This window comes from Amblyomma americanum, chromosome 6, assembly GCF_052857255.1.
Source record: "Amblyomma americanum isolate KBUSLIRL-KWMA chromosome 6, ASM5285725v1, whole genome shotgun sequence".
Lineage (NCBI taxonomy): Eukaryota > Metazoa > Arthropoda > Arachnida > Ixodida > Ixodidae > Amblyomma > Amblyomma americanum.
In genome coordinates this window covers 38,768,786-38,794,166 of record NC_135502.1, presented here as the reverse complement: position 1 = coordinate 38,794,166, position 25,381 = coordinate 38,768,786, and the positions used below count along the sequence as shown (strand labels likewise).

At 47.4% G+C, this 25,381-nt stretch overlaps 1 protein-coding gene across 1 annotated transcript; it reads right to left on the bottom strand.

Moving 5' to 3' along the window:
* Positions 1-24,172, bottom strand: LOC144094659 (cytochrome P450 3A43-like). The gene is made up of 11 exons (XM_077628583.1): positions 24,094-24,172; positions 20,696-20,792; positions 20,049-20,101; positions 19,108-19,204; positions 17,935-18,051; positions 15,896-15,984; positions 13,132-13,277; positions 7,146-7,261; positions 5,426-5,555; positions 1,070-1,231; positions 1-104 (listed from the first exon to the last, which is right to left on the bottom strand). The coding sequence occupies exons 1-10, from the start codon at positions 24,156-24,158 to the stop codon at positions 1,089-1,091; spliced, it is 1,053 nt and encodes a 350-aa protein (XP_077484709.1). The 5' UTR covers positions 24,159-24,172; the 3' UTR covers positions 1-104; positions 1,070-1,088.
* Positions 24,173-25,381: the final 1,209 nt, after the last annotated feature.

Below are 25,381 nucleotides of genomic sequence, written 5' to 3'. Positions count from 1 at the left end.
GTTCTCACCAACCTATTAGCCGAGGGATGCAATCGTATGGTTTCAGAAATCACGCACTGCAAGTACTTCAATCCAAATATCACATCAAGACTTGGTTCCGGTCCCTGCAGAAAAATTCTTCATTTTATTCAAAGCGGCACATTTCACAATTGCTCTTAAGCTGAAGTACCGCGTTCAACTTAATCACCAAACCAAAAACAATTTAAGCTACATGTAATTTAGCGTTCTTGAGATCACATTTACAACAGGTAACGCACTGCGCGCTGTTCTTTCTTTTACACATCGCGCACTTGCCGTCGGCGCTCTCATTTCAGACGTGCCTGTGCTTGCGGTTTTTTTGTGGTACACATTGTTAGGAGTGTTTGTCTTGATATCGTATTTATTTGCGAAAATTGCGGAAGTCTGATATCATCCCACTCCTGGCGTGCAAACCATAGTAATAAATGAAGAACGCAAAATTTGTGATACGCCCACCCGTCATCAAAAGTTTACGGGGCACACGTGACATGTCGTCGAAAAACGCCATTTCGTGAATTTAAAGCAGATAGCCTGGGAATGGCAAGGACGCTGCAGAGTACTCGCCACCTACTGGCATCCGAAAAATTACGTTTTTCGCAACTAGCGCACCCCGTAAACTTTTGACGGCCGTGTGTAGATTCTGTTCGCACGTAATCCCGCTACCCAGGAAGCTTATAGGTTTATTGACTACCCAAAGCAAGTTTTTCCCAGGAATGGTGATCTAAATACCTCTGTTTACTTTTTACCGAATGGATCAGCCGCGCAATACAGAAACAAAGAAAGACGGCGGTGCTACTCAGAATTGTACGTAACAAGTAAGGTATCAAAAACGGCTCCTTGAAAAAAGCTTGCTCTTTTCTCGATCTTTATTACCATGTATTGGCGGATTTGAAGAGAAAAAAAAAAAACTCCACCACTCACGTGTGGTGGAAAATCATATTCGCGTCAATAAACAACTAACAAAAAACACGATCAACGCAACTTATATTCCTTCATGTCATTCCGAAGGCCACTATCAAAAACATCCACTCAAAGGCGACACTCCGCTTACGTGTGTTGCGATGCACTCGTCAACTTCCTTCCTCAGCCTTTCCCTGCACCTGGGGGTGCACAGCCAGCAAGTAGCTCACGAGCGCAGTGAAGCTCGCCACGTTGTCTTGGACAGCGAACAAGTAGATCGCGCACTGCGCCAAGGCTTCGTCAGATGTGAGAGCTGTGGGGAGCGTGGAAAAAGCTGCTGTTCAACCGCAACGGTGGCAATCAGCACACATGTAAACGCCAAAGCCACTGAGCCACTACGTCGGGTCGATTTCGAACCACATGAATTGGACGCATCACTGTGCGAGTTGGATAGCGGAGCGATGGCCTAGTGGTTTGAGCATCCTCCTCTCTCGCGGGAGGTGCTGAGTTCGAGCACCTGTACCGCCGGGTAACTGCCAATGACACAGTGGGCGCAAGCTTACCCTTGGCCACGTGCTAGGTTTCCAAGGGGAGAAATGCTTGAGAAATGGGGTCATTGGTCCAATCTTGACTAGACAAAAACAATATGTGTCAAGGTAGATGGTATACTGGTAGCGAAGGGCTCCATAGACGCCCATTGGTCCAAAAAATGGCGGCTCATGGGCACTCCAGCGCCCCCTGGATTTTGGGGGGCAAACTACGCCAAACGTGACGTAGAATGACGTCACGCATACGTATGCTTTTGGCGGCGAATTATAAAGCGGTCTGTTCTGTAGAAACCGCGTTTCGAGCCCGTATCTCTCGAAGGTTGCTGCCTTTCAGCGCACCCCAACCTTTGCCAGTCAAATGTGCTCGAGTTCCTGCTAGTTATGGCCTTGTTAATGTGCAATTGGAAACCTGATTGGGAACGCAATGAAAGTGACTGGTAAAGGAGGAACAGCATAGAAAGGCAGCAACACTTCCAGACACTGGCGAAGCATGGCATGATTCGTAGTGCAAAGCAAATACTGGTGCTAGTACTTTTGAGAGCTTTTGAGTACAGCAAGGTATGATGCACAAAACACTGGCTCAAGTGCACAGTTCGCAATAGAGTGTACGGCAAGTATGGTTTTCATAGTTTCATATTCATTGTTATTGCAAGCAACCAAACAAATACAGTCACAAAGCACACCCTTGCACACAAACAAAAAATACATGTCACAGGCAGCACAAGCAGTATTGTTTAAGTTGGCTAATCATCTCAATAGTCACAGTGCAGATAGGAAAAAGCCCTGAAGTGCCACGAACGTTGTCAGTTAGAAATTGAAAAGTATAGAAAACAATGCTACGACAGCTTCAATTGAAGCAAACATAACATGACATAAGTAGGCGCATCAACACAGACCATAGAGAGCACACTGGGATTATTCTTCACATTTAATTTCTTCAGCTGAAAGAATATAGTAGGTGCGTTTACATCTGCAAGGCAATGTTAAAGCCAGCTTTAGCACCCTCAAACGTGCTCAACGTAGGGAGCAAAATACCATACATTGAGCTACCATCTACTATCTCCAGAGTACTTCTAGTCGTTAGCCGGATCAATTTCAAGTAATTTCACGACGTCAACAAAAGTACACATGAAGTACAGCGTACAGTGAAGTGCAAGGACATTCGCGGGGCAAGGACATTCGCACACCTCAGCACTGAAAGTGTGTGCCCTGCAGTGTAGTACATAAATATCCCCGAAAACATGAAGCCAAGTACGCACGAACGGGTTACAGCTATGAAACACGAGCGAACAGCCCCGGCGAAACCATATCGAAGCTATCGCGCATACCTAGAGCAGACGACACACCTGTGAAAGTGCAGCGGGAATCGGTGTAGCGTGACACAATGGTACTATCCACGCGGTCGCAGTGTACCACGGAGCATCGATTCTTCACATGCCGCAAGCTCATCTTGAAATGAAGCGCTAAGCGCTTCAAAAGAAGAGCGCGAAGCGTGGCAAAGACGGAAAAAGACTTCGCACTGGCCGCACGCCAAAGGAGACGACAAAACCGAGAAAACTGCCGCAGCGGTGCAGCGGGGTGCAAATCTTACCGAACGGTGACAAAGAAGCGACGTGCAAGGACGACGAAAACTTCGCAAAAGGAGCATTTTGAGACCGGCGAGCTAAATTTATACGCTTTACCAGGCGCGCCATCGCAGACAGCTGGCGATAAGAAATCGCTTCGTGAGCTCCCGCTACTGTGGCCGGGTTAGCCGGGTATCGAAACAAGGCCTGCAAAGACGCGCTGTAATGCACCGCACACTCATGAATAGGGGGCAGGTCAAGAGTGTTGCAAAAATACAAAATTTGCCAGGTTTTAATAAAATGACTTACCTCTTTCATAAAACAAGGTGCTAATATATTTTTTCTTTTCTATTGGCAGATTACATTCCAATTTTGTAGTTTTATCATTTATTTATATGAGTGTTTTGCCCCCCCATCCTCTGGTTGTGCTGCAGTCGCGCTAAACCACTTTTCGGCCCAGCCTTCGCCACCACTATAAATCCGCCTTGTATGTGTCATGGGGCTCTTTTGCCAAAGACGCCCTTGCGCCATAAAAATTAATGATCAACAAGTGGGCAAGTGCGTGGCGGAATCCTTGAAATTGCCCTTTAGTCAAGTTATCGTTAATGGTTTGGCTAAGCCGCTTTGCTGATGTGTGAGGACGATGAAGAGAGTAAAAACGAAGATACCGAAGACAATTACGAGTTTTCTTTGTATGCGCAAACAACGAACATTTCTTTTTTTTGCTCCGACAGGTTAGATCATATTTCCCGACGAGTGAAAATAATATGTAATTGGCGGGTTGTACTCCTGGCCCGTACGTGTATGTGCCGGGCTGGAAGAACCTTTAAGACCTTTAAAAAAATGTTTGTCATTCAAAATGGACTCTTGTGTACTATTAATCCACCTGGCACGGACACTGGGATATTTTTTTGTTTATCTCCACCCCCACTAAAACGCACTAGAAGCGCGGACAGGCAAACTGGCTGTCCCTACATGATATTCATCAATGAGTTCACATCAGACGTGGTTAGGTGATGTGATGTTGTGTTGTGTTGTGTTATGTTATGTTATGTTGTCATGTCATGTAACGCTATGCTATGCTGCGTTACGCTATATTATATTATTTACAGTTGCAAGTAAAAAAATGTTAGCACAAGTGGCCGATCACTGAAGCGGCGGAATGGCAACACTCTGCGGTTCCCAAGCACAAAGATAACGAGAGTGCTAGGCCGTTCCCGCTTTTCAGTCCTAGGGGAGTTATCAATTCGCCTTGGAAGTATTTTGTGTTCGTTCTTCTTTGATAAAAGGCTTCTTTACGATAAAGAGGCAGTAAAACAGTAATAAGATTTCCGATATCGATGCCCACGACGCCAGCGTTAGAAAGGAAGGCCATGTGCGGATTCACGCACTGGCCAACCGTTCAGCCAGCCGTGTGGCACATCGACGCTTGGGAAGCGGCGCGCTTGGCAAAAGTTACTTCCTGCCGACTTTGCCCGGCCGCAAACGTGGGGACTGCTTGGCGCTGTCGTTATCAGCGTGTTTGCGAACGGCAGCGCCGCACGGTGGTATTCCGCTCTTCAAATTGTCTGTCACTTGTTCTTATTTTTTACACGCTCCTTTTCATTTTGATCATTTAGATTTCGCCCTTATTGCGATAAACTTGATGGCGTTCTTTATCCTCTTGTGTATGTCTAAATTTTTGGAATGTCACGTGACCCTCAACTCCAAAACTTTTCCTCTTAATGCGGTAGCACTACAGGGCACATTTTCTGATTTCAGGCATACGCATACGTACAGTCTTGATCAAAAGGCGTAAGGCCACAGCGTTTAGCTGCAGCGACATGAATGTTCCTAGAATGCTCAGTGTAGCGGATCATTCAAAGCACAAGTCAAGCAGGAAGCTTCTCTGCTACAAGAAAAACCTTCTGTTAGCATTCAAGGTCATTCGGTCTTTAATAGTGCCGTAATGGCTCTGTTATGCGGCTGAAGCGAGAAGCCTTTGGCCTTAAGACCTTTGACCAAGACTGTACGTATCTGAAGCCGCTTTGTGGCAGGCGGCCCAACTACCTACCGAGTTGTGGGCAACCTTAACCTGGCGTGGGTGAAGGGAACACACGGGTGATGGCCTCCAACGTAAATTCCTTCAGGGTAAAGGCCTTATAGCCAAATGCCTTTTAGGGTGAAGGGTTTCCTGATGAATGCCTTCCGGGTAAAGGCCTTTATGGTAAAGGCCATTAATTCAATTGCCTTTAGCACTTAAATGCCTTTAGCTCAAATGCATTTACCACGTAAAGACCTTAGGTCCCCACCGTAACTAGTTCTATTGCACGATATCCCGCGCTTAGCCATGCACAACCGTCTGCTAATTATTTTCTTCATGCAATAAACAAGCAAAATCCAATAGACCCTCACTCTTGTTCCGAGATCTTTGTTCTTTGTCATCCACTTTTTTAGTCCGGCAATCCTTCGTTCCATTTGTATGAAGTAACGTGGAATCCGTCGCTCGAGCGTTTATCATCAGCTCTAGAAAATCCTCGTAGTGCTGCGCAAACGATAAAACAACGCGATATGAGTGACGCAACCATGCACAGTCCAACAGCCGCCAGCATGCACAACAGACCAAGACTCATGTACCCTGTGATAATTTCAGTGCTCAGCGTTAAATGCTTGATTGCTAGTCTTAGCAGGCGTTGTGCTACCGTATATTACCCAATTAAAGACGACGGCCACACTGCGAAATTAGGCTGAAACTATGGAAAAGCCGTGTACTTAAATGTATACCGAGGACAAATTGAACTTTGAGTGTATCGACAGGATACCGTGAACCAAGCTGCCGCAGGGAAGCCGAAACGTCACTTCATGTTTCTTTTTGTCAGCGCCGTTTAGTCTTGGTCACGTACCATCACGACCAGACGGGCTTCCGCCGAACGCCTGACTTATTTTGCATCTAGTGGGGGGAACATTTCTTAGATGAAACTTTCTCAGCCATAAATGCGTCGTTTTGCTGCCGGATAAACGAGAGTATACCTGGAAAAACCCAGAGAATCTATTTTCACTGGGACCAATCATTAGTTGAAGTTGTCTTCTGTGCCTCTTTAATAAGATAATAAATAGGTGTCGCATTCTTCGGATTAATGTCTTAACGACGACCCAAGAGATTTCTTTGTTCAGTTGCGGTTGAGAGAGTGAGCCTTTCAAGGGGCGTGCATGTTGCTTCTACAAAAGAGCTAGCTGCACCATCCGCAGTTGTAAAGACAAGAAAGTGGCAGCTTTGGCGGAGAAAAGGTGTGGTCTGTAGGAAGGCACGTCAGTGGTGTTCATTTGCCCTACATGTACTACCAGGTCGGAGTCAAACGCGAATACGAACAATGAACAGAACATAATAATGCGCGTCTCTGGGTTCATCTGTAGTGAGCAATAAGGGTGATTCGTTTGTTTCCACGTGGAGTTCCATCCGGTCGTGTATTGAAGTTCCAATTTTCAAACGAGAACACTTTCAGGTACTTTGAGTAATTGAGAAAGCGGTTGCATGCGAAGAAGAATCCCGAAGGACAAGGAGAATCCCGTCCAGGTAAAGGTACACGTTTACAGTGCGATGGCGCGTGGATAGCTCGCTTCTCGAAAACCCTCGCTCACCACAGCTTGGACATACGGAGCTAAAGGACCACTTTTGCGTTTCGCTGCCAAGTAATTCACCAGTACCGAAATAGCTGTGCACTAAGATCTTAAACGATTGCATTGCACTTTCTCTTTAAACCAGATACAATGGCGAAGTGCCGAACATCAAGTTGTCGCACACCCCCCAAAACCGGGGAGCAAAGAAAAAAAACTTCTGTAAGCTTCCCGACATGCAACAAAGGCACCCGCAACCAACATGAAACAACTAGAGTGAAGATAGCCCACTCCATGGCGCTGTTTCGAGCCCGCTTTCGTGTTAACATGCTGTTGGACGTCTGCTGGACTACAGAAGCAGCGCCAGCCACTGCCAACTGAACGCGACACTAGCTCGTCCCTGATCCCGCTGCCGATGCTGAAATTTTTATTGCACGTCGTACTCTTAATCTTTCCCTTTTTACGCATATCCGGTACTGACCAATATGTCATGACGTCAGGACTTCAAGACTGCAAGTACCTTTTTGTCAGCCTCTCTTCGCTTCATAAGGTCTTGACAGACTGTCTTGAAGTAATGGAATTCATCTCTGCTGGTGGAAGTGATTCTCAACACGCGTGAAACCACTGGAAAGAGAACTGAAAGCACCAAAATGGTATGTAGGAGCGTCCACCTGATTTGACATATTTCATCATTACTTTCAAGTGCATGGGCATAATGTTTACGTGTTAGCTGATCGACTTTTAAGAGTTGCTGTATGTCGTTCTTTTTTTAATATGCGCCAGAAAAAGCATGGCAATGTTTAGAAAGTTTATTGTAGTCAGCAATGTAAAACCTTTCTAAAAGCGGTGACAGAATTGTTTCATTCCGGTACGTACGCAGAAGCTTCGAGAGTTGCACCTCAACCGCTTAAAAAAATATACAAGGCATGTTCGGTCTTTCTACGATCATGTCAATTAAAATAGCTTTTCTGACATCACATTTCTGTTGAATAGCTGCACAAAAAAAAAAGTAAGTGGTCTGTTAATTGTTGGGCCCCTACTTATTTTGCCCGTAATTATGCAACAGTAACTAACAGTACCTGCTTAAATGTGGCAGCAGAGCACTATACCCATCAAGTCTTTGCTGGGCTTAGGCAGGCCCACAGGTTCGCAAATTTTTATACAAGAATTTAACAACTGCTGCTACTGCAAGTACTTTTCCTCTATGTGCCTGCACTCAGACCACATATTTAATCATAAGCAGATTCGTTGAGTAAATGTTGATTGATTAATTGGCCGATTAACCAATCAATTATTGAAGAATTAAATGATAAAATAATAAATAATTATGAACTTATGAATTCCGTAATTAATTAATTGATCGTTTGATTGATTTGGACTATTATTACAGAGATTTGATGGAAAGGCCCTGCAGAAAAACATGCGGCTGTAAGTGGGCCACTTATCGAGCTTTTAGGAAGTTCAGAGCCTTCATGAAGCTACTTTTTCGTCTGCAAAAAAAAAATTGTGGCGTCTACAGAGCCCTTAAAAATAAAAATTTAGTTTCTTCTTAATATCACCACAATGCTTGCCCAGAAACTTTACCTTACAATCACCTAAGCATACTGTACTCAATGATTTTTTTAAGCGAAATTGATTGCCCCAGGGCATCAATTATGGGTGAAGGTGTGATGAAAGATGTAGTAGCGATTTAATGAATGGAAAAAGGCTAGCTGATTTGATGAAGTCCAGTAGAGAACGATGGTACGGTCCCTGCGTCCAGACAAAGTATGAAGCAGGGTTGCTTGGTGAAAGACCCGCTACCTTCCGGTGCCGAATCCTTGTAGGAATAAGAGCTGGGCAGTCCCACAGTAAGTGATTAATGTCTGCTTCAATGTCCTCGTGTTTACATATCGGACACCCTGGCCGAGGAAACAAATCTCGGTACTGAGACCACTTCCGAGGGACGGCAGGGGTGAGGGCATCCCCGACCCGGATCCTCCTAAGCGTAACTTTCTCTACACGGGTAAGACCGCGGGAGAGGGTTACCGCACACGGAGGGATGAGAGCACGTGTGCGGCGCCAGAGGAGTTCCTCTCTTGATGAAAGGAGGGTGAGGTTATACAAATGAAGGAGCCGATGCAATGATGAGCCTGGAGTCGCGAGGCGGGTCGCTAAATCTGCCTGGCTTTGATAGGTCAGCAGATCCCGTGGGACCCACTCAATACGTACTGGCTGCGGGATGCGTGCCGCGAGCCGGTGGATGTCCTGACATATCGTTGGACAGCGGCTAACACGTCGTAGGAACCGGACTACTTGAATGGCGTCAGTGCGGATGACAACGTGGGCCGCAGGAAACATAGTTATGGCGGGCACGGAGCAGAGTGCTTCTTTAACTGCAACGAGCTCAGCACAAAAGGACGAAGGGGGTTCCGTAAGCTCAAACCTAGAGGTTTGATTCAGGGCAGGTCTGCACGGGAAGTATATTGCTGTTGTTGCTTCGCAGTCTTGTATGCTTGCGTCCACGTAGACAACAATGGATCCTTCAGGCAGGCAAGCATCTTGTTCCTCAAATTTCTGGCGAAGCAATGATGCCGAATGAGCAGATGTTGGCCGGCGATTATCTGTTGGCTTGTTGTCGCTGAGCTGTACAAAGTTCCATGGGGGAAGAACTGGCGTTGGCGGCTGAAGAATGGAGTGTGACGTTGCATAAGTCCTCAGTGCATGCGTGGAGTGCGATAGACTGGCCTTAAGGTTGCGCGCTTCACGGCGCTGCTGCACCAGCTCATCAATGGTATTGAGCTGCGCATTCTCTTTTAAAGCTATGACCGGTGTGATGCGTGGAAGGCACGTAATGGTCCTCATAGCCTCTCGGTTCACGGCTTCAAGGCGATCCCATTGGGCTCTTGTAAGATGTTGAAACTGGGATTGATAAACAATACGTGGCTGCAGAACTGCCCTCACCAATTGCCGTGCAACGAACGAGCCTGCGCCACCCGTTTTAGGAGCAATTCTAATCAAGCCCAAAGTCTGACGAGCTTGTCTTTTTGCCTGAGAAAGCCATGCAGTCGCTGATCCTGATTGGTGAATCATTATGCCAAGGATTTTTACACTCGGACTTTCCTGTTGTGGGCTGTCTGATAGACAACGACGGATTGGACTTGCAGCAAGTTTACGGCGTCCCAAGTTGGTTGGCAACCGACGTGTGTTGTTTTATGCACGGATAGCAGAAGTCCGATCGATGATGCTTAATTAGAGGTAACATCCAAGGCAGATTGAAGGACAGCCTCCTGAGTACGGAGATCTTGGTGTGTACTCCACACCGTGATGTCATATCAGCGTACTGAAGAAATTTTATGTCACGGATGTCATGTAAGCGCCAAGCCAGCGAGATGAAAGCAGTATTAAATAACGTCGGCGACAATACTGATCCCTGGGGCACGCCGCAGAGAGGAACAAATTATCCGACCGCTTCGCCGCTGAGGCGTATTGCAAATTTTCTGTCTTCCAAAAATAATTCGACAAAACTACGCACTCTCAGAGAGAGATGAAGCATGTCAATGGAGTTCAGAATGGCTGCATGACTGATGTTGTCATATGCTTTTTCAACGTCCATTGCTGAAACGGTACGCACATTGCTGCTGCGGGTAGATGACAAAACTGCAGATGCCAACACAGCCAACCCGTCCTCTGTACCAATATATGGACGAAAGCCGATTTGTGCGAGGTGATAAAAACCATGCTCTCTGTTGTAGTTAGCAACCTCTGTTGTAGTTAGCAGTAATGGACCCGGACCTCGAGGTGCGACTGCTCGCTCTTACGGCCGCGATGGGCATCGAGTCCTATGCGTTCACGCCATACCGGCTGAACGCCAGCGACGACAGTAGCGAGTCGGCGAGCCACTGCGAGTGGCTCCGGAACTCCTGACAAAAGGAGGCGGCAGAGGAAAATTGAAACCATATGCGCGAAGGCCATGCCCTGGCTCGCGCTTTCCCGAGAGTGTCGCGCGGCGGCACGAGCAGACGATTTTCACGAATACCGGTAGTGTGCCCGTGACGTCGTGGCTGCCGTGGCTCCAGCGAATGACAGCGTGTGGTGGCCTGGTGACGTCATGGGTAGAGTTATGTCTTTTTTCACGATTTTAGTTTTAAAATCGGTCACTACGAGCACACCAATCGGCCCGCGAATTTTAAAAAAACACGGTTTTTAAAAATTCATAATAAATTGCCGGCTCAGTTCCGAAGACTCATACTTGGCGTGAATGCTTCTTAGTATCATTTCTAAGCATTGAAAACATTTACACGCGACTTTTTATTCATTGCATAGTCTCTTTAAAGTCGCCTCCGACTAAAATCGGACACCCGGGATACTGCCGACGGACACTTGCTAACCAGCCAAGATTAATATGGGAGGAAGCGCCACCGGCTGGTCTCACGTAAAATGAAACGACCACAACGGTTCCCTTCTTAAATTTCGCAGCCACTGCCACTACCTCTTGATACGACGTGCACCAGTTTTCGAGAGCAAGACGTACATGCGGAAAACGTTAGTCCACATACACCGCTGCCTTTCCCGGGGGAGCAGCAGTTTACACGACGGTCTATCATTGAAGGAGACATGTAGGCACTGAAGCCCGGGATCGATGGCAAGGCGTTTGTTTCCTGTAGCAGCATGGCCCAAACCTGGAGCTTGTGAATTCGTAGTCGGGTCTTGAGCTCTCCCACCTTCGTGGAAATGCCTGTGCAGTTCCACTGCAGCACACCAGCACGACTGGAACTTGCCATTTCTAGTTACTAGCACAAGTGCTGTAGTATCACGGACGTCAGGTTGGGCAGCTGGTTGACCATAAACCGGAGCAAAGAAGTCGCAGAGTTGTCCAGTGGCATTGCGGTAATCTGAGAAGAGGCGGCAGGAAATGACACTGGTGGGTGGCAGGACGGCGATGTGGCTGCGCCATTGATAGATGTGGCGGTTGATTCCGCTGCCCGTCTACGTCGAGCGAGCAGTTCACGGCGTTGCCGGAGCTTGATGACCTCCTCTAAAATACGTGCGATTTGTTTGTCGACTGCAGCCATATCGTCCTGCGGTAGTTCAGGCACCCTACGCTGCTTTGTTGGCTGTTTTCGGAGGTGTTCTTTTCGCACAGTATCGTTAGAAGGCTGCTGAGCTGAAGGATCATGCGAGGTGTGCCCAGGGAGCTCCGGCCACTCGTCCTCACCCCACTGGAGAGCAGCGAACCGATTGAATGTCTGCAATGAAGTTATACTGTCATGTATTGGCCAATGCTTAGACATTCGACGACGAGCCTTTTGTGTTGCCTTTTGTTTTGTCGGACAGCTTGAAGATGTTATCTCGTGCTCGTCGGATTTACAAAGGCCGCATCGATAAACCACTTTCCCTTCCGATGTACTCTCACCGGCAGCAGTGAAGGGGCAGGATTTGCGCATATGTCCAGTACGGAAGCAGTTATAGCAATACACCGCACTCGGTTTACATGACCGAGGCCGTAAAATACAGCCATAATAGTACAGACGGGCTGGTAGTGTCAGAGGGCCTTGCAAGGTAACTATGCAAGAGCGCCCCTTTCCCATGCGTCGGGCCTAGATGACACTGTGCGTGGGACAGTACAGCTCACGCTGGAGTGCAGTTTGATCCTCAGTGATATCGACGTTGTAGACGACGCAGCGCTGCAAGTCGGAGCCTTCAACTAAATACACTTGTACTGGCACTGAGATTTCGTTTGTTAGTCAAATACTGGTGAACGTTTGCAGCCTTTCTACGCTGTCAGAGTCGGAAGCCACACTGCAATGGGGTTGGACTTCGTCCTGGCTGTGAAGCCCCGAAAACCTTTTGTTCCGAGGCACACGTCCAAGTTAGCTTGTAAAATCTTGTTTGGTATATCCGTGAGGCTTTTGTTGGCCAGTGATGTAATGGTCACCTTGTAAGAAGACGATCCGGGTGTAGGTTCCACCGAGTTCTCGATCGTAAGACAAGTGCGCTTACCTTGGGAGCCATCACTTGCCGAAGGTGGAATCGGTTGGCTGTCGTTTGAGGGACGCTTGTGGGTTGCACGAGGGCACTTTTGCACGGGTAGAGGTGCCGATAAGTCCATTGGAATGCCCGGTTCATCATGCCGTGCGGTTTGAGGCCCATCCGGAAGTGAAGAGTTTATGGCCATTGGCCCTGGGGGCAGATCACTTACGAGCAGTTCGGCATTTCGGGAAGGCAGGAGGGGTGCATCTGCCGATTAACCGGGAGCACAAAGCTGGACCTGGCGCCGCGGATCAGGTGTCGACTGCGTGGCAGGGGCTGCTCAGTGGTTTGATTTCACAGGTTACTATATTTTACTGCAACAGACAAGAACGTCATGCTCTTGCGCTGAACTGTACTTGTGAGCACAGGAAAACGGTCATTGAGATCTGCCATTAAAGGAGAAATGTAGACAACTTCAAATTAATTTTGCAACAAATAACAGCAGAACATATGCAAAATTCATCTTTAAAATTAAGTAGCCGCTCATACATTACCTTTTAAAAGCGAGGAGAGCGTCAGTTTCTTTGAAGACCCCTCTCTCGTTTTTTTCGTAAACTCGTCGGCGGACCCATCGCGGGAGTCGATTTTCATGGTGAATCCGCACGTTGCTGCGATGTTCAGTGCGTAATGGCCGTAGAAGCTGCGGGTTAGCGAGAGCACATCTCCAGCTCGTAAAAAAGGCGCTATGCTAAAGCTTCACTAGCACAGTTGGTACTCTGTAGTGCGTCGCATTCGTGCTTTAGATGATTTTGTCATACCGTATACAAGCGCTGTGCGCTCTGTGGACATCTGCAAGGCACTTAGACAAGGAAGTAAACACATTGCGCAGCACGCTATACTGCGCGTTTTAAACCGCAATGCGCTTTAAATTAATCTACCAGAGGCAGATCACTTCCAGCCTAGCATCTCTTTTTTACAGCGCAGCTGTTAGTGGCTCGTTTACCAGTTGAGATTGGTTAGTGGTGTGCATATCTCGTTACCACGGATCAAATGCATGACTTAAACAACGCTTCTGATAGGTTCTAAGAATCGTGACATTGTCACTCAAGTGACTCGTATAACGCTTCTGGTAAGTTCTCAGAATCACAATGTCATCACACACATGACTCTCTCGAATGGCTCTGATTGGTTCGTGATTGCTTATCAGCAAAATCTTGGATAAATAAAAAAATTGACCGAGAAAATATGTGCGTTGTGTGAATAAAATTTCTCGGCTAAGTACCTCAGTTAGCATCAAAAATACATTAAGACTCCAGTTGCAGAATTCACTCGCAAAATCTGCGCTGTGAAACTCATTATTCCGAGCAATGTAACCGTGTTGTGAGTTTTTACAGCGAAAATCTGTTGTGTGGAATTCAGAATTCATCCGCAATGGCCTTCAGTAAGCAACCCCCAGCACAGCTGGCGGCACAGCAGGGTGTCACCGCAAGCTTGTCTTGAGTAGCGTCAGTAAAATTGCTCATGCACCCAGATTTCCACGCTGAACGTCGTACAGAAAGAGCCAAATCATTAGGCAAACGCTTTCTTAATGATACCTCTATGGTATATGTAGGTGCGGCAGGTTCTCCGGCTGACAAGATGGTAGCTGTGGTCACCACGGAACGTGGTACACTCATAACTGGGGGCACTATAGGCACTCAGCACACACATGTTGGAGAAGAAACAGCCATTGCTCTAGCCATTGTGGGATCCTCGGCAGAAACAACTGTCAGCGACTCAAAATTGGCTATACGTAACTACACGTTTGGAAGAATCTCCCCGCAAGCAGCACGGATTCTGCTAAATTATCAGCCCACGCGGCGCATTCGCCTAATCTGGACGCCTGCTCATGCTTCCCTTGCTGGTAATGAGGCGGCTCATAACCTAGCTCGAGAACTGTCCCGCCGAGCTGGGTCGTGCAGCCCATCCGCCCTATACTCTGGCAAGGACAGGTTGTTTTCTTACAGAGAAATCCTGCAGCACTACAGGCTTGCAAGGCTCAGATTCCCCCCAGCAGATAAAACGCTCTCCAAGCAACAGGCCAAAGCCTGGCGCAAACTTCAAACTAACACCTATCCAAATCCCCAATTGTGTAGCTTCTATTCGGAAGGACTCTACTCAAACAAATGCAAAAATTGTGATGCGAAAGCCGATCTAAATCATATGATCTGGAACTGCCCGCAGTCCCTACCCGCGAGTCACTTCATTACCGACTCTGCTCATTGGGAGGCTCTATTGCTCAGCCCCGACCCGGGGTTACAGATCAAGCTCCTCCAGCTGGCTGAAGACGCCGCCGCTGCCCAAGGGATAGCGGCCGCCGTTTAAGCGGGGGCGACTTCGTGTCGCTCCTCTATATCCGCTGGAAATAAAGTTTCACAACCAATACCCCGTTTTGGTTGCAGACAGCTAATCCGCGATGGCCTTCAGTACACGCGCCCCAACTACAGCCGGCAGGCCGTCATAGACGAGCAAAGGAGCAGCAGGAGATAATACCCAGCAAAACAATAAATAAGAACGAAAAACGTTTAAACTTAAAGAAACAAAAAAAAATTGTGACGGTAAGGCGAAATAAAAATAAAACAAAGTTGGCGGGAAATAGGAAAGCCGGAATTAGAATAAATAACGACGAAAAGCGGAGCCGAGATTGCCAGTGGCCATTTTTTTTTTTGCGGAAAATTTTGCGTTAACAAACAGCGTAACGTTGTTTAGCCTCTGCAGATTTTTTTTCAGGAACTTAACCTTTACTACTGAGTCGCCGCGGTGGCTGAGTGGTTACGGCGCTCGGCTGCCGGCCCGAAAGACGCGGGTTCGATCCCGGCCGCGGCGGTCGAATTTCGATAGAGGCGAAATTCTAGAGGCCTGTGTACTGTGCGACGTCAGTGCACGTTAAAGAACCCCAGGTGGTCGAACTTTCCGGAGCCCTTCACTACGGCGTCCCTCATAGCCTGAGTCGCTTTGGGACGTTAACCCCCCATAAACCAAACCAAACCAAATCTTTACTGCTGAACGACCATCGCTATATATAGGTATCCAAGAAGTCCTCAAAACAAGAATTATTCTCCGGACTAAGAAAGGGAATAAACGAGGGAGTAGTGATTGAAAATAAAGTAGGCTGTGACGTCTTAAAGAACGAGCCAATCAAAAGAGAAAATTGATATGTTTTGTTTCTGGTGCCACTTTGTAAACTGTAAATTTAGCGCATCGTGCTCTTTCTGGATAACTTTTTTTCTCCCCAATTGAAGGTCTGTGACAAAATCATATCCCAGAAAATTTACTTACTCTCTTAAATCGAGAGATTTCTTTTCCTTCGCAGCTTCCACCAGTTGCTTGCAGGTCACCTTCGCACAGTCGTGTGTCATTACGGTCATCTTTTAGAAAGCAATAATTTCACATAAGAATTTACACCAAACATCCAGCTGTCATTCTCCTCACTCTACAGTAGACACTATAGGGAATGTGTACAACCGCGTTGAGAGCTGGCATTGCGCAAGTTATTTTCTTCTGGCTCGAGAGGCAGCGCACCTGTGCTATGACACGGCATGTGAAATGACTTGGCCTTTATAGTACGCACGACTGGCAGCACTGCCCAAGTTTACCCCTCATCCGGCATTGAAAGCGTGTTGTGTACTGCTAATCTAGAAAGGCCACCTGCCCAGTGAGCGAACAGGCTGGCAATTGTTGCACCCCATTGCATGCTTTGAAGAAACGACTTGTAAGGAAGTCGGCTGTCATGAGGCGCCGCTACAAAGCTCACTTTCTGGTTAGCGGTACAACTGTTAACCCAATATAACGGGATATAGGAACAATGGACATGCAGTTGTTCAGTACGTCTCGCGTTAGCCACAGGCGTGGACTGAATGCTAACTTGCCTGTATATCGAAGTTAATAAACACGCACGTATTTCTCAATAAAAAGCTTGTTTTGAACCCGACACCCTCGAGATTTTTGCGGAAAAAACGCTATCCAAAAATGTTCTTCGACTGAAGAACGGTTCATTTAAACTGTGGTTGAATTCAAATACCATTGGATGTGGAGCTAATAGGTGCAGCCATGACCTGGTACAGGTGCCCCAAAAATAAAACTGAGCACGGGAGCGGAGAAAGACTGGAATTGCGGCAAATTCTATAGCAGCAGATGCGCGCATGTACACATCATGGGCGCGCGTGGTATATCCGGCTGAACATGTAATGAAATTTTGATGTTCACCTTGTCAATGGCACAAGCGAAGGAGCGCAGTTTTGTAGCGATAGCTACATTACGGTATCATTTCGAGCCTCCAGCGTGACGGTGGCACGTGACCGTGCGGCGGCACGTGACGGTGGCGGCGCCGCCCCCGCCACGTGGTCACGTGGTTGGTCACGGGACCAGCCACGTGGTGCGGAGCAGCAGCTGCTGCTGGCGGCGCGGCGCGCCGGCGAAACCGAGCTGCAACAGCTGTGCGCATGCGCCGTGTCAAATGGTGACAAAGATGAAGACGGTACGCCAGCGAAACGGAGTGGCGAAAGACTGACTTTGAAATTCAACTGCCCCGCCTCAGTGGCTCAGTGGTTAGGGCGCTCGACTACTGATCCGGAGTTCCCGGGTTCGAACCCGACCGCGGCGGCTGCGTTTTTATGGAGGAAAAACGCAAAAGGCGCCCCTGTGCTGTGCGATGTCGGTGCACGTTAAAGATCCCCAGATGGTCGAAATTATTCCGGAGACCTCCACTGCGGCACCTCGTTCTTGCTTCCTTCTCTCAGTCCCTCCTTTATTCCTTCCCTCGAGGCGCGGTTCAGGTGTCCCCCGAGATATGTGAGACAGTTACTCCGTCATTTCCTTTCCTCAAACCCAATTTTCAAAACCAATTTTCTACTCAGTGGTTAGGGCCTCGGATACTGATCCGGAGTTCCCGGGTTCGAACCCGACCGCGGCGGCTGCGTTTTTATGGAAGCAAAACGCAAAAGGCGCCCGTGTGCTGTGCGATGTCAGTGCACGTTAAAGATCCCCAGGTGGTCGAAATTATTCCGGAGCCCTCCACTACGGCACCTCCCTCTCTTCCTTTCTTCTTTCACTCCCTCCTTTACCCTTCCCTTACGGCGCGGTTCAGGTGTCCAACGATATATGAGACAGATACTGCGCCATTTCCTTTCCCCCCAAAACCAATTATAATTCAACTGAGCAAGTTCCACTCGGCCAGCTGTAGCTATCGCGTCACTCCAGGTTTAACCACAGCTAAACCACCGCCATTTTTTTTCACAGACGCGTTCTCTGTTTCACTTTGGAGCACCTGTACACTGTGCCAGCTCATACTATGTGCTTCTAATAGTATCAGCACTTGCCTTCCGTAGCTTCGTGAGGGAAAAGGCCGGACTAGCGGCTGGTCGGATTCGCTCCCAACATTCCACAGGCGCGAACGGCATCATGGTGTCAACCGCAGGGTCGGCGAAATGCTTTGCCTGCAAGTAGCAAAGTGTTATGGCAGCGCTCCCAGCAATGTGCCTTGAGTACTTGTAAACAAAAAAAGTTACGGGGTGATCAGACATCTGATGCGACAATTCCGCGAAAAGAGCTGGATTTACCCTCGACGATTACTTTGATGCTTGTACTCTACTAAATGTTTTTACTCTAAGTCGAGGAGTAGCACTGTTTTTGCAGTAAACCCAAGCCTGTGTCGCTGCTGGTGCTAAATCGGAGGGCGCGTCTGGCGACAGTGAGGAAATTGAGCGCATCATCCTCATCATGTGCTTTAACGCGAAAGCGCGTGCATTTTATTTCCCTGAAGTGAGCAGCAAATTATTTTTAGAGTCCACCCGTGTGCAGGTATTAATTCTTGGATCCTTACAAATGTTATGTCATAATTATGACAGAAGCCCCACAAGTCGTTGTGTATTTGAAGCACGGACCACCGGGAGATTACTCACCAATTATATCTGAAAAAGTGTGAAGGACAGGGCAACGATGGGCATAAAAACAACCGGAGCTTTCAGTCTACCCTGTTGTACCGTCCTTTCTGCTGTTTCAAATATGACCCTAGACAAAAACAACTTCGTCTGCTCGCATTCTTCAGTTCACCACAGTGAAAACGACGTGTGACTCAATAGCCACAAGACATACAGAGCCTTGCGCCTGCCTCATCCGTCCATTTTGTCCCAGCGTCACCTTTGGCGCTTCTATATCGGGAACATTATCAGCCGACCAGCGCAATTCTATGGCCTTATTTCATAAGCAAGCTTGAATTATGATAGCGCCAGAAGAGACAAATAGCGGGCTTCGTCTGTGTAGAAAAGATACGCTGTTTTTCCAAATAATATTTACACCCTCTTTGAAGCTATCCCACTTCGCGCTCACTTGATGGTATGTATTTGCCGTTTATTTTTTTTAATTGTAACTTATGAGATGCAATGAATGAGTCAGTTCCCCGATACCGACAGTCCTAGCATTTTCGCACTTTGTCTCATTTCGCTGCGGAAGAATGAAGTGAACGGAAGTATTCATGGCAATGCTCCTCATACCCGCCGGTTGGGCAGCGTCCGGAAATTCTTGACGAGAACTTGTTTCACAAGATCCGGCTCGCCGACAACGAGAGTGGGCCGACCGCCTTCGTAGATGCTGATGAAGCGATAAAAGCAAAAGGAAAAGAAGAGCGGGACAGAGACAAAACATTCAAGTCCTGGAAAAACCATATTTACAGGTTATTGAAGCTACCTTTCGTTTCCGAAAGAACACTGGGGATGACGTTGCTGACGCAGATTGACGTTAATTAGTGGCATCATTAGTATCCTCAAGAGCATTTGCATTGATTGTTGTTAATTGACCTTGTCGCTGTATTTTCTTGTTGAATTTCTATGTGCAATTCTGTTTTGTTTGTAATTCTGTATATTAACACAATGTTCCCACCTGCTATGATCTTGTGTACAAGATCGCAGTATTCATAAATAAGAAATCCTCACTTAAGACAATGATAGCTGTTTCTGCAAAAGACATCTCTCATATCGCAACAGCGTTCAGAATAAACCGCCTCGTTTGTTTCAGTAAACTCTGTATGAAATAACAAACACCAAACCAAACCAAGAGCTAGAGTGCTAATGTCCGTTTAAACTAGAAATAATTTGAGCGTCACGCCCATAAAATTATCTTCTTTCTGCTTAGGATTACATTAGGAACTGGCTGTGTAGTGTATAGCTTAAACCACCTATACAGTGCAGATTGCTCAATTAAACTGTGCTAAAGAAAGCGAACAATCGGATAATGTTTAGAATAGAACAAACATGACCGTAATATTAAAAAGAACACATTTCAAACGAAAATTATCATGTTGCTCCAACGCGAACTAAGGCAGACTCTTCAGAAACGTGCAACGCACCACTTCGCCGCTTTGTGATAGCTACGGCAACTTCCCAGTGATTTTTTTTCACTGCATCATCAGTCGATTGAGTCGAAGTAAAACTCTCACCCAAAAACACGTCCCATCTTGTTGTATCTCTCCTGGTCGACAATGCAAGCCAGCTGAAGGTTGTTAGCGAAGGGTAAAACCAAACATAAAATAATGGACAAAAAAAGCGAATTAATATTAATGTTATTAACACATAGCACTAATACGCAGATAAATAATGCATGACATTCCCACACTGGTTTATGTTGACAGCTGTTATGTGTATGCCATTAAATTGACAGTGAGGACAACTCTATTGTATTATTGTTCTCAGCCGGAAAAAAAGATTATCAGGCTGTTTCTGGGTATTTAAAGTTTTGTCCGGCAGCAAAATACGCATTTATGGCTAAGAAATTTGAATGGAAAAGTTTCCGCGCCACTTGATTGAAACTCGTGACATCTAACCGAGAACTCGTTGCTGCGTTCTGAAATGAATGGCGCCATAACATAGCCTTCGGGATCCAAGATAGTCCTTTCGGATCCGAGCTAATCCTAGTCTGGGATCCAAACGGTCGATATAAGCAATTTGTCCTCAGTGTCCCATCAAAACTGGTTTTAAAATGAAGCTTTTTCGAAAAGGTATGCGTGTCACAGAATTCAATACTTTTTAGATTTTTTTTTATTTATTTCGAATGAACTAATCTAAATCACAAAAAAAAGTTACCAACCTTTCCCACGTGCCTCTTTGTCGGTCCAAATATAAGAGAAAAATCTTCCTGGACCACGTCTTGGTTCTTCCAAAAATTTCGCCTTCTCGACAGGAACCTGAGCGTTGCAAACAAGTATTATCCGCTCTCGGTCTGGCTGATGAAGAATCATTGCCAAAAAGTTATCACGGAGGTTTCTGCAGCCGAAACTCGTATGAAATAGTAGCTAATCAGCGGGGCTCTGGAAGTGTGCTCGAAAGCTACTCTACTCTCTGCGATGGTGTACTTTGCAAGAGGGTGATAACTGATCTGAACGAGCCTATGCTGTACTTTCGAGAGAAGCTATAGAGCAGAAATGACACCACCACTGATTCACTAACCATCGGCACTAATGGCTCTTGAGCTTTGGTTTGTATTTACCGTAGGAAGATGCGCGACGTGCGTTCCCATGGCACATGAACTTGAACACGAACGATAAGCTTAAATGTGCAGCAAATTGCAAGGTCTTTCCAACGAAGCCCAAGGTGTGTTCAGGGTATCGCGGAGAAACCTTGAGCTTATATGTTGCTCCGTTTGCTCCTTTATCCTTTCGTCTTATCACGCTATATACTCAGTAAGGTACACTAAAAGGGAGACAGAAGCAGGGACAGCAAAGGTACTGCGTGCCAGAGCTATTTATTGCACACAGCATGTGTTTTATGTGGGCTTGTTCTTCCTTCAGTGTTCATCCTTGTTCATTTTTCTTCAGGGAAGAGAAGAGAGGGTGGGCCCGAGGCAACGGGTGAAGGGGAAAGTGGAAAGAGGGAATTTCCCTCTCCACTTTCAGAGGGAGGAGGGAGAGGAAAGACGTGGGAGCTGGAAGCGACGGGTAGCGATGACGCCACCAAAAACATCGCCGCCACCTCAAACACAAAATCAGCCAATTCTGACAAGACACAGAAAGGAAGGCTCAAAACCTCACCAGCCAAGACTGGCACCACAAATGCGACACAGCTCCAGGGCATGGCCAAAGCATGGAACCTCTTCCGCTTTGTCTAATAGGCTCCAACAAAAGCAAAAATGAGCAGCAGGAAACCTCATTTCTCACGCCTGCGCGCGGTATCCGAAAAACGCGTTCGTACGCAGCGCACGTGGTTAGGGCGCTCGACTACTGATCCGGAGTTCCCGGGTTCGAACCCAACCGCGGCGGCTGCGTTTTTATGGAGGCAAAACGCTAAGGTGCCCGTGTGCTGTGCGATGTCAGTGCACGTTAAAGATCCCCAGGTGGTCGAAATTATGCCGGAGCCCTCCACTACGGCACCTCTTTCTTCCTTTCTTCTTTCACTCCCTCCTTTCCCCTTCCCTTATGGCGCGGTTCAGGTGTCCAATGATATATGAGACAGATACTGCGCCATTTCCTTTCCCAAAAAACCAATTATTATTATTTTACGCAGCGCACGTGGTTAGGGCTCTCGACTACTGATCCGGAGTTCCCGGGTTCGAACCCGACCGCGGCGGCTGCGTTTTTATGGAGGAAAAACGCTAAGGCGCCCGTGTGCTGTGTGATGTCAGTGCACGTTAAAGATCCCCAGGTGGTCGAAATTATTCCGGAGCCCTCCACTACGGCACCTCCTTCTTCCTCTCTTCTTTCACTCCCTTCCTTATCCCTTCCCTTACGGCGCGGTTCAGGTGTCCAACGATATATGAGACAGATACTGCGCCATTTCCTTTCCCCAAAAACCAATTATATATTATATACGCAGCGCACGAATACGCATATGCCGCCACGAATGGAGTCGGCAGCTACGCGCTTTGCGTATGGCGCGAGCCGCACGGTAAGCGAGCAGGTGCAGATTGTCAATGACAGGCGGAAAACCTGCAGCGCCGCCTCGCGTCCGTGCCCTCAGAGACAGAAATAGCGAACAGCGTTAAGCATGTGGTATGAGCAACTTTCCGCCACGTGTCGATGGAGCTTTCAAGGCTAAAACGCAATAGCCGATAAATGAAAATGGAATCACGTTGCTCCTCTTTTCCGGCAAAAATAAGTTTCATTACGACAGCTTTCTGACGAGGAGTCTATCTTGTACTTTTCATTTTAGCTGCTTCATATCTTTGCTAAGAGATTAACGCGAATCATTGTAATAGCATGAAATATCCTATCATGTGTCTCATTATCTAGGAGTAACTCGATAAGAAGCTGAGTGAAACTACAGCGCGACTCCGGAGCTTCAGTGGCGCCAAATTCATGCTCCAGTTTGCCGCCCTGCGCCGTCAGTGGTTACAAAATTAATGTCCCCATCGGGGCTTCGCTACACACGTAATACTCTTAATGCGCCGAATTCCATGGGCATCGCTTTTCACGTTTCAATGTATCTTTGTGTACAATGCATTAGTTATTAGCGAAAACAAAAGCTAATATGCCAGGAGTTCAATCAGTGCGTATTAACGTCACTGAACCAAAGCAAAGCATCTGATATTATACCACCGAAACACGCGCCACACTCCGTCTCCCATCCTGCGCCTCGCCTATCTTTCTTTCCTTTTTTTTAATATGCACCAGTACGCCATGTGATACATGTTAAAAGAAAAACAGAAGAGTGGCAGGCTTCACAAAAGGATCAACAGTTATAAGTCGGACCGGGCTATGGCGCTTAATTTTGGTCTAAAACAATGGAGGTGGCACTTAAGCTCCGCCTTAAGGCTATATACTATGCGATACCGTTAATGTATTAATGCCCATATATGAGGAATCGATCATTCTCTACCATAGATTCAAAGATCCCTGGGAGTCCTGACACCACTCCTGACGCATGCAGGGTGCAGCGGTTAAGCGATGCGCCACTGCCTGTGATGACAACTGCTGCCAACGGTGGTCTTGTGCGACACAGGTTGCTCCTCCCGAGCAACCTATCGCCACAAATCATTAATTTAACTGCAACCTGCCACTGTGGGCAGCTTGATATGGCACCACAAGGTCACGTGACCTAGGTGGCCAACCTTCCACCTACAAGGTCCACCCGGGTGACCCACGTGGGTTGCTTCCCTGGGGATTTTTCGTCGATTTTTCACTCACGGTCAACGACGCCGACGCCGATGACACCGATAACGACGCCGGCTTCGTGTTATAAGAGTACCGTCCTGAAGCCAGCAGTACGTCACATAAAAATTAACAACTATTTCACGACAAAATAATAATGCTCCACCTGTCTGTCCACGATTCTCTCAATAGCGAGTTAGCAGTCTTGCTTTAGAAAGCCCCGCCTTTATCTTCACCTCCAAGCTTCTTCATTTGCTTGTACCAGTGCCATTTTCAAAGCGGTTTTCTTTGTGTTCCCATGCCAAGCCACATAACGTTAGAACAGGGCGACATCTAAATTCCTATTTCGCACAGAAGCCCGCCGCTTGTCAAACAGCAAACGCCAATGTAGCAATTCACTCACAAGTATAGAGCGAAGCCACAGGCTACGGCGAAAGCTACAAGTTCGGGGATGGCCAGAAACGCCATTCTGTGCCGCTGCACGGTCACTGTCTGACTCTAACAAAACACGTAGCTTAAGCAGTGTTTTCCACTTGGTTCTAAAGCAGCTGTTCGAGCCGGAAAACAAGAAAAAAAAAAGTCGAAAGAGAAACGGAAGACAGGAAATAAGGGAGGCGAGTGCGGTTAATGAGGGGGGAGGGGGGGGGGAATATAGAAGCAGGACACTGTGGCCTCCTTGCGCAGTTTTATCGCTCGCTGCTCTACGACTTTATTACTTCCCTCGCCTGTAGACTGTGACCTCTCACCACTTGATCCAGTGCAACCTTCTGCATCACAACACCTGGGTAGCAAGCGTGCACTAACAAGCTAGTGCGCATCTGTCTGCTTTTGTATGTGGTACATTCTGCGCTGAAACTACGTCAAATTTGAAAACAACAGCGTAATACGACTGGTGAGAAATGAGGTTGAGTTTGTTTTTAACTGCAGGTGCCCACCCATCCTCCGCGACCCTAGACCCACTTCCCTCCCCCACCTTCACCATACAGAAGCGCCACCAATTATCCTCCACCGAACTTCACCCTCCGAAAAATTCTGTCGCGGGTGTGAATCCTCACCTTAGTGTAAAGGTATTCAGTGTACTAAAGGCATGAAATCAATAATGGAGGGTAGATCCAACTGGCAGATTTTTCGCATCAGTTTTCATGATCGTCCTGTAAGTTTTTTTAATGCGTTAGCATTAGAACGGCCATAATTGCAAAAAAATAAAAACTAAACAAACGCGGCGCTGGAATAAAGCCTCGTTGTAGAGGAGGCAAAATAGAGAGAGAAAAATTCCCCTCTCCAGATGATGGAAAAGGAGGGAAAGCTCTCTCTACACTTTCAGGGAGAGAAGTGAGGGAGAGGGGTAGAGATAGAGAGAGAGAGAGAGAGAGAGAGAGGATGGGAGGAGACAGGTGGCGAGAGTAGAGGCGGATTCACATTGGCCAATCGCGGAGGTCGCGCGACAGGTTTAGAGCGATTTGCAACGCTCCCTCCCCGCGCTCCTAGTGCCTCGAAAACCGTAACTAGTTGTCCGAAATCGGTCGCGCGACGTTTGCGACTCGCCCGTGTGAACCCACCTTAAAATCGCGGTTGCCAATCACAGTCGAAGGTTGGGGAGAGTGGAGAGGAGATATGGCGTGTCACACGGTGGTCGATGCACTGGAACACTCCACCCGTTCGCACGGTCTGGACACGTCAGCGACAGCGGC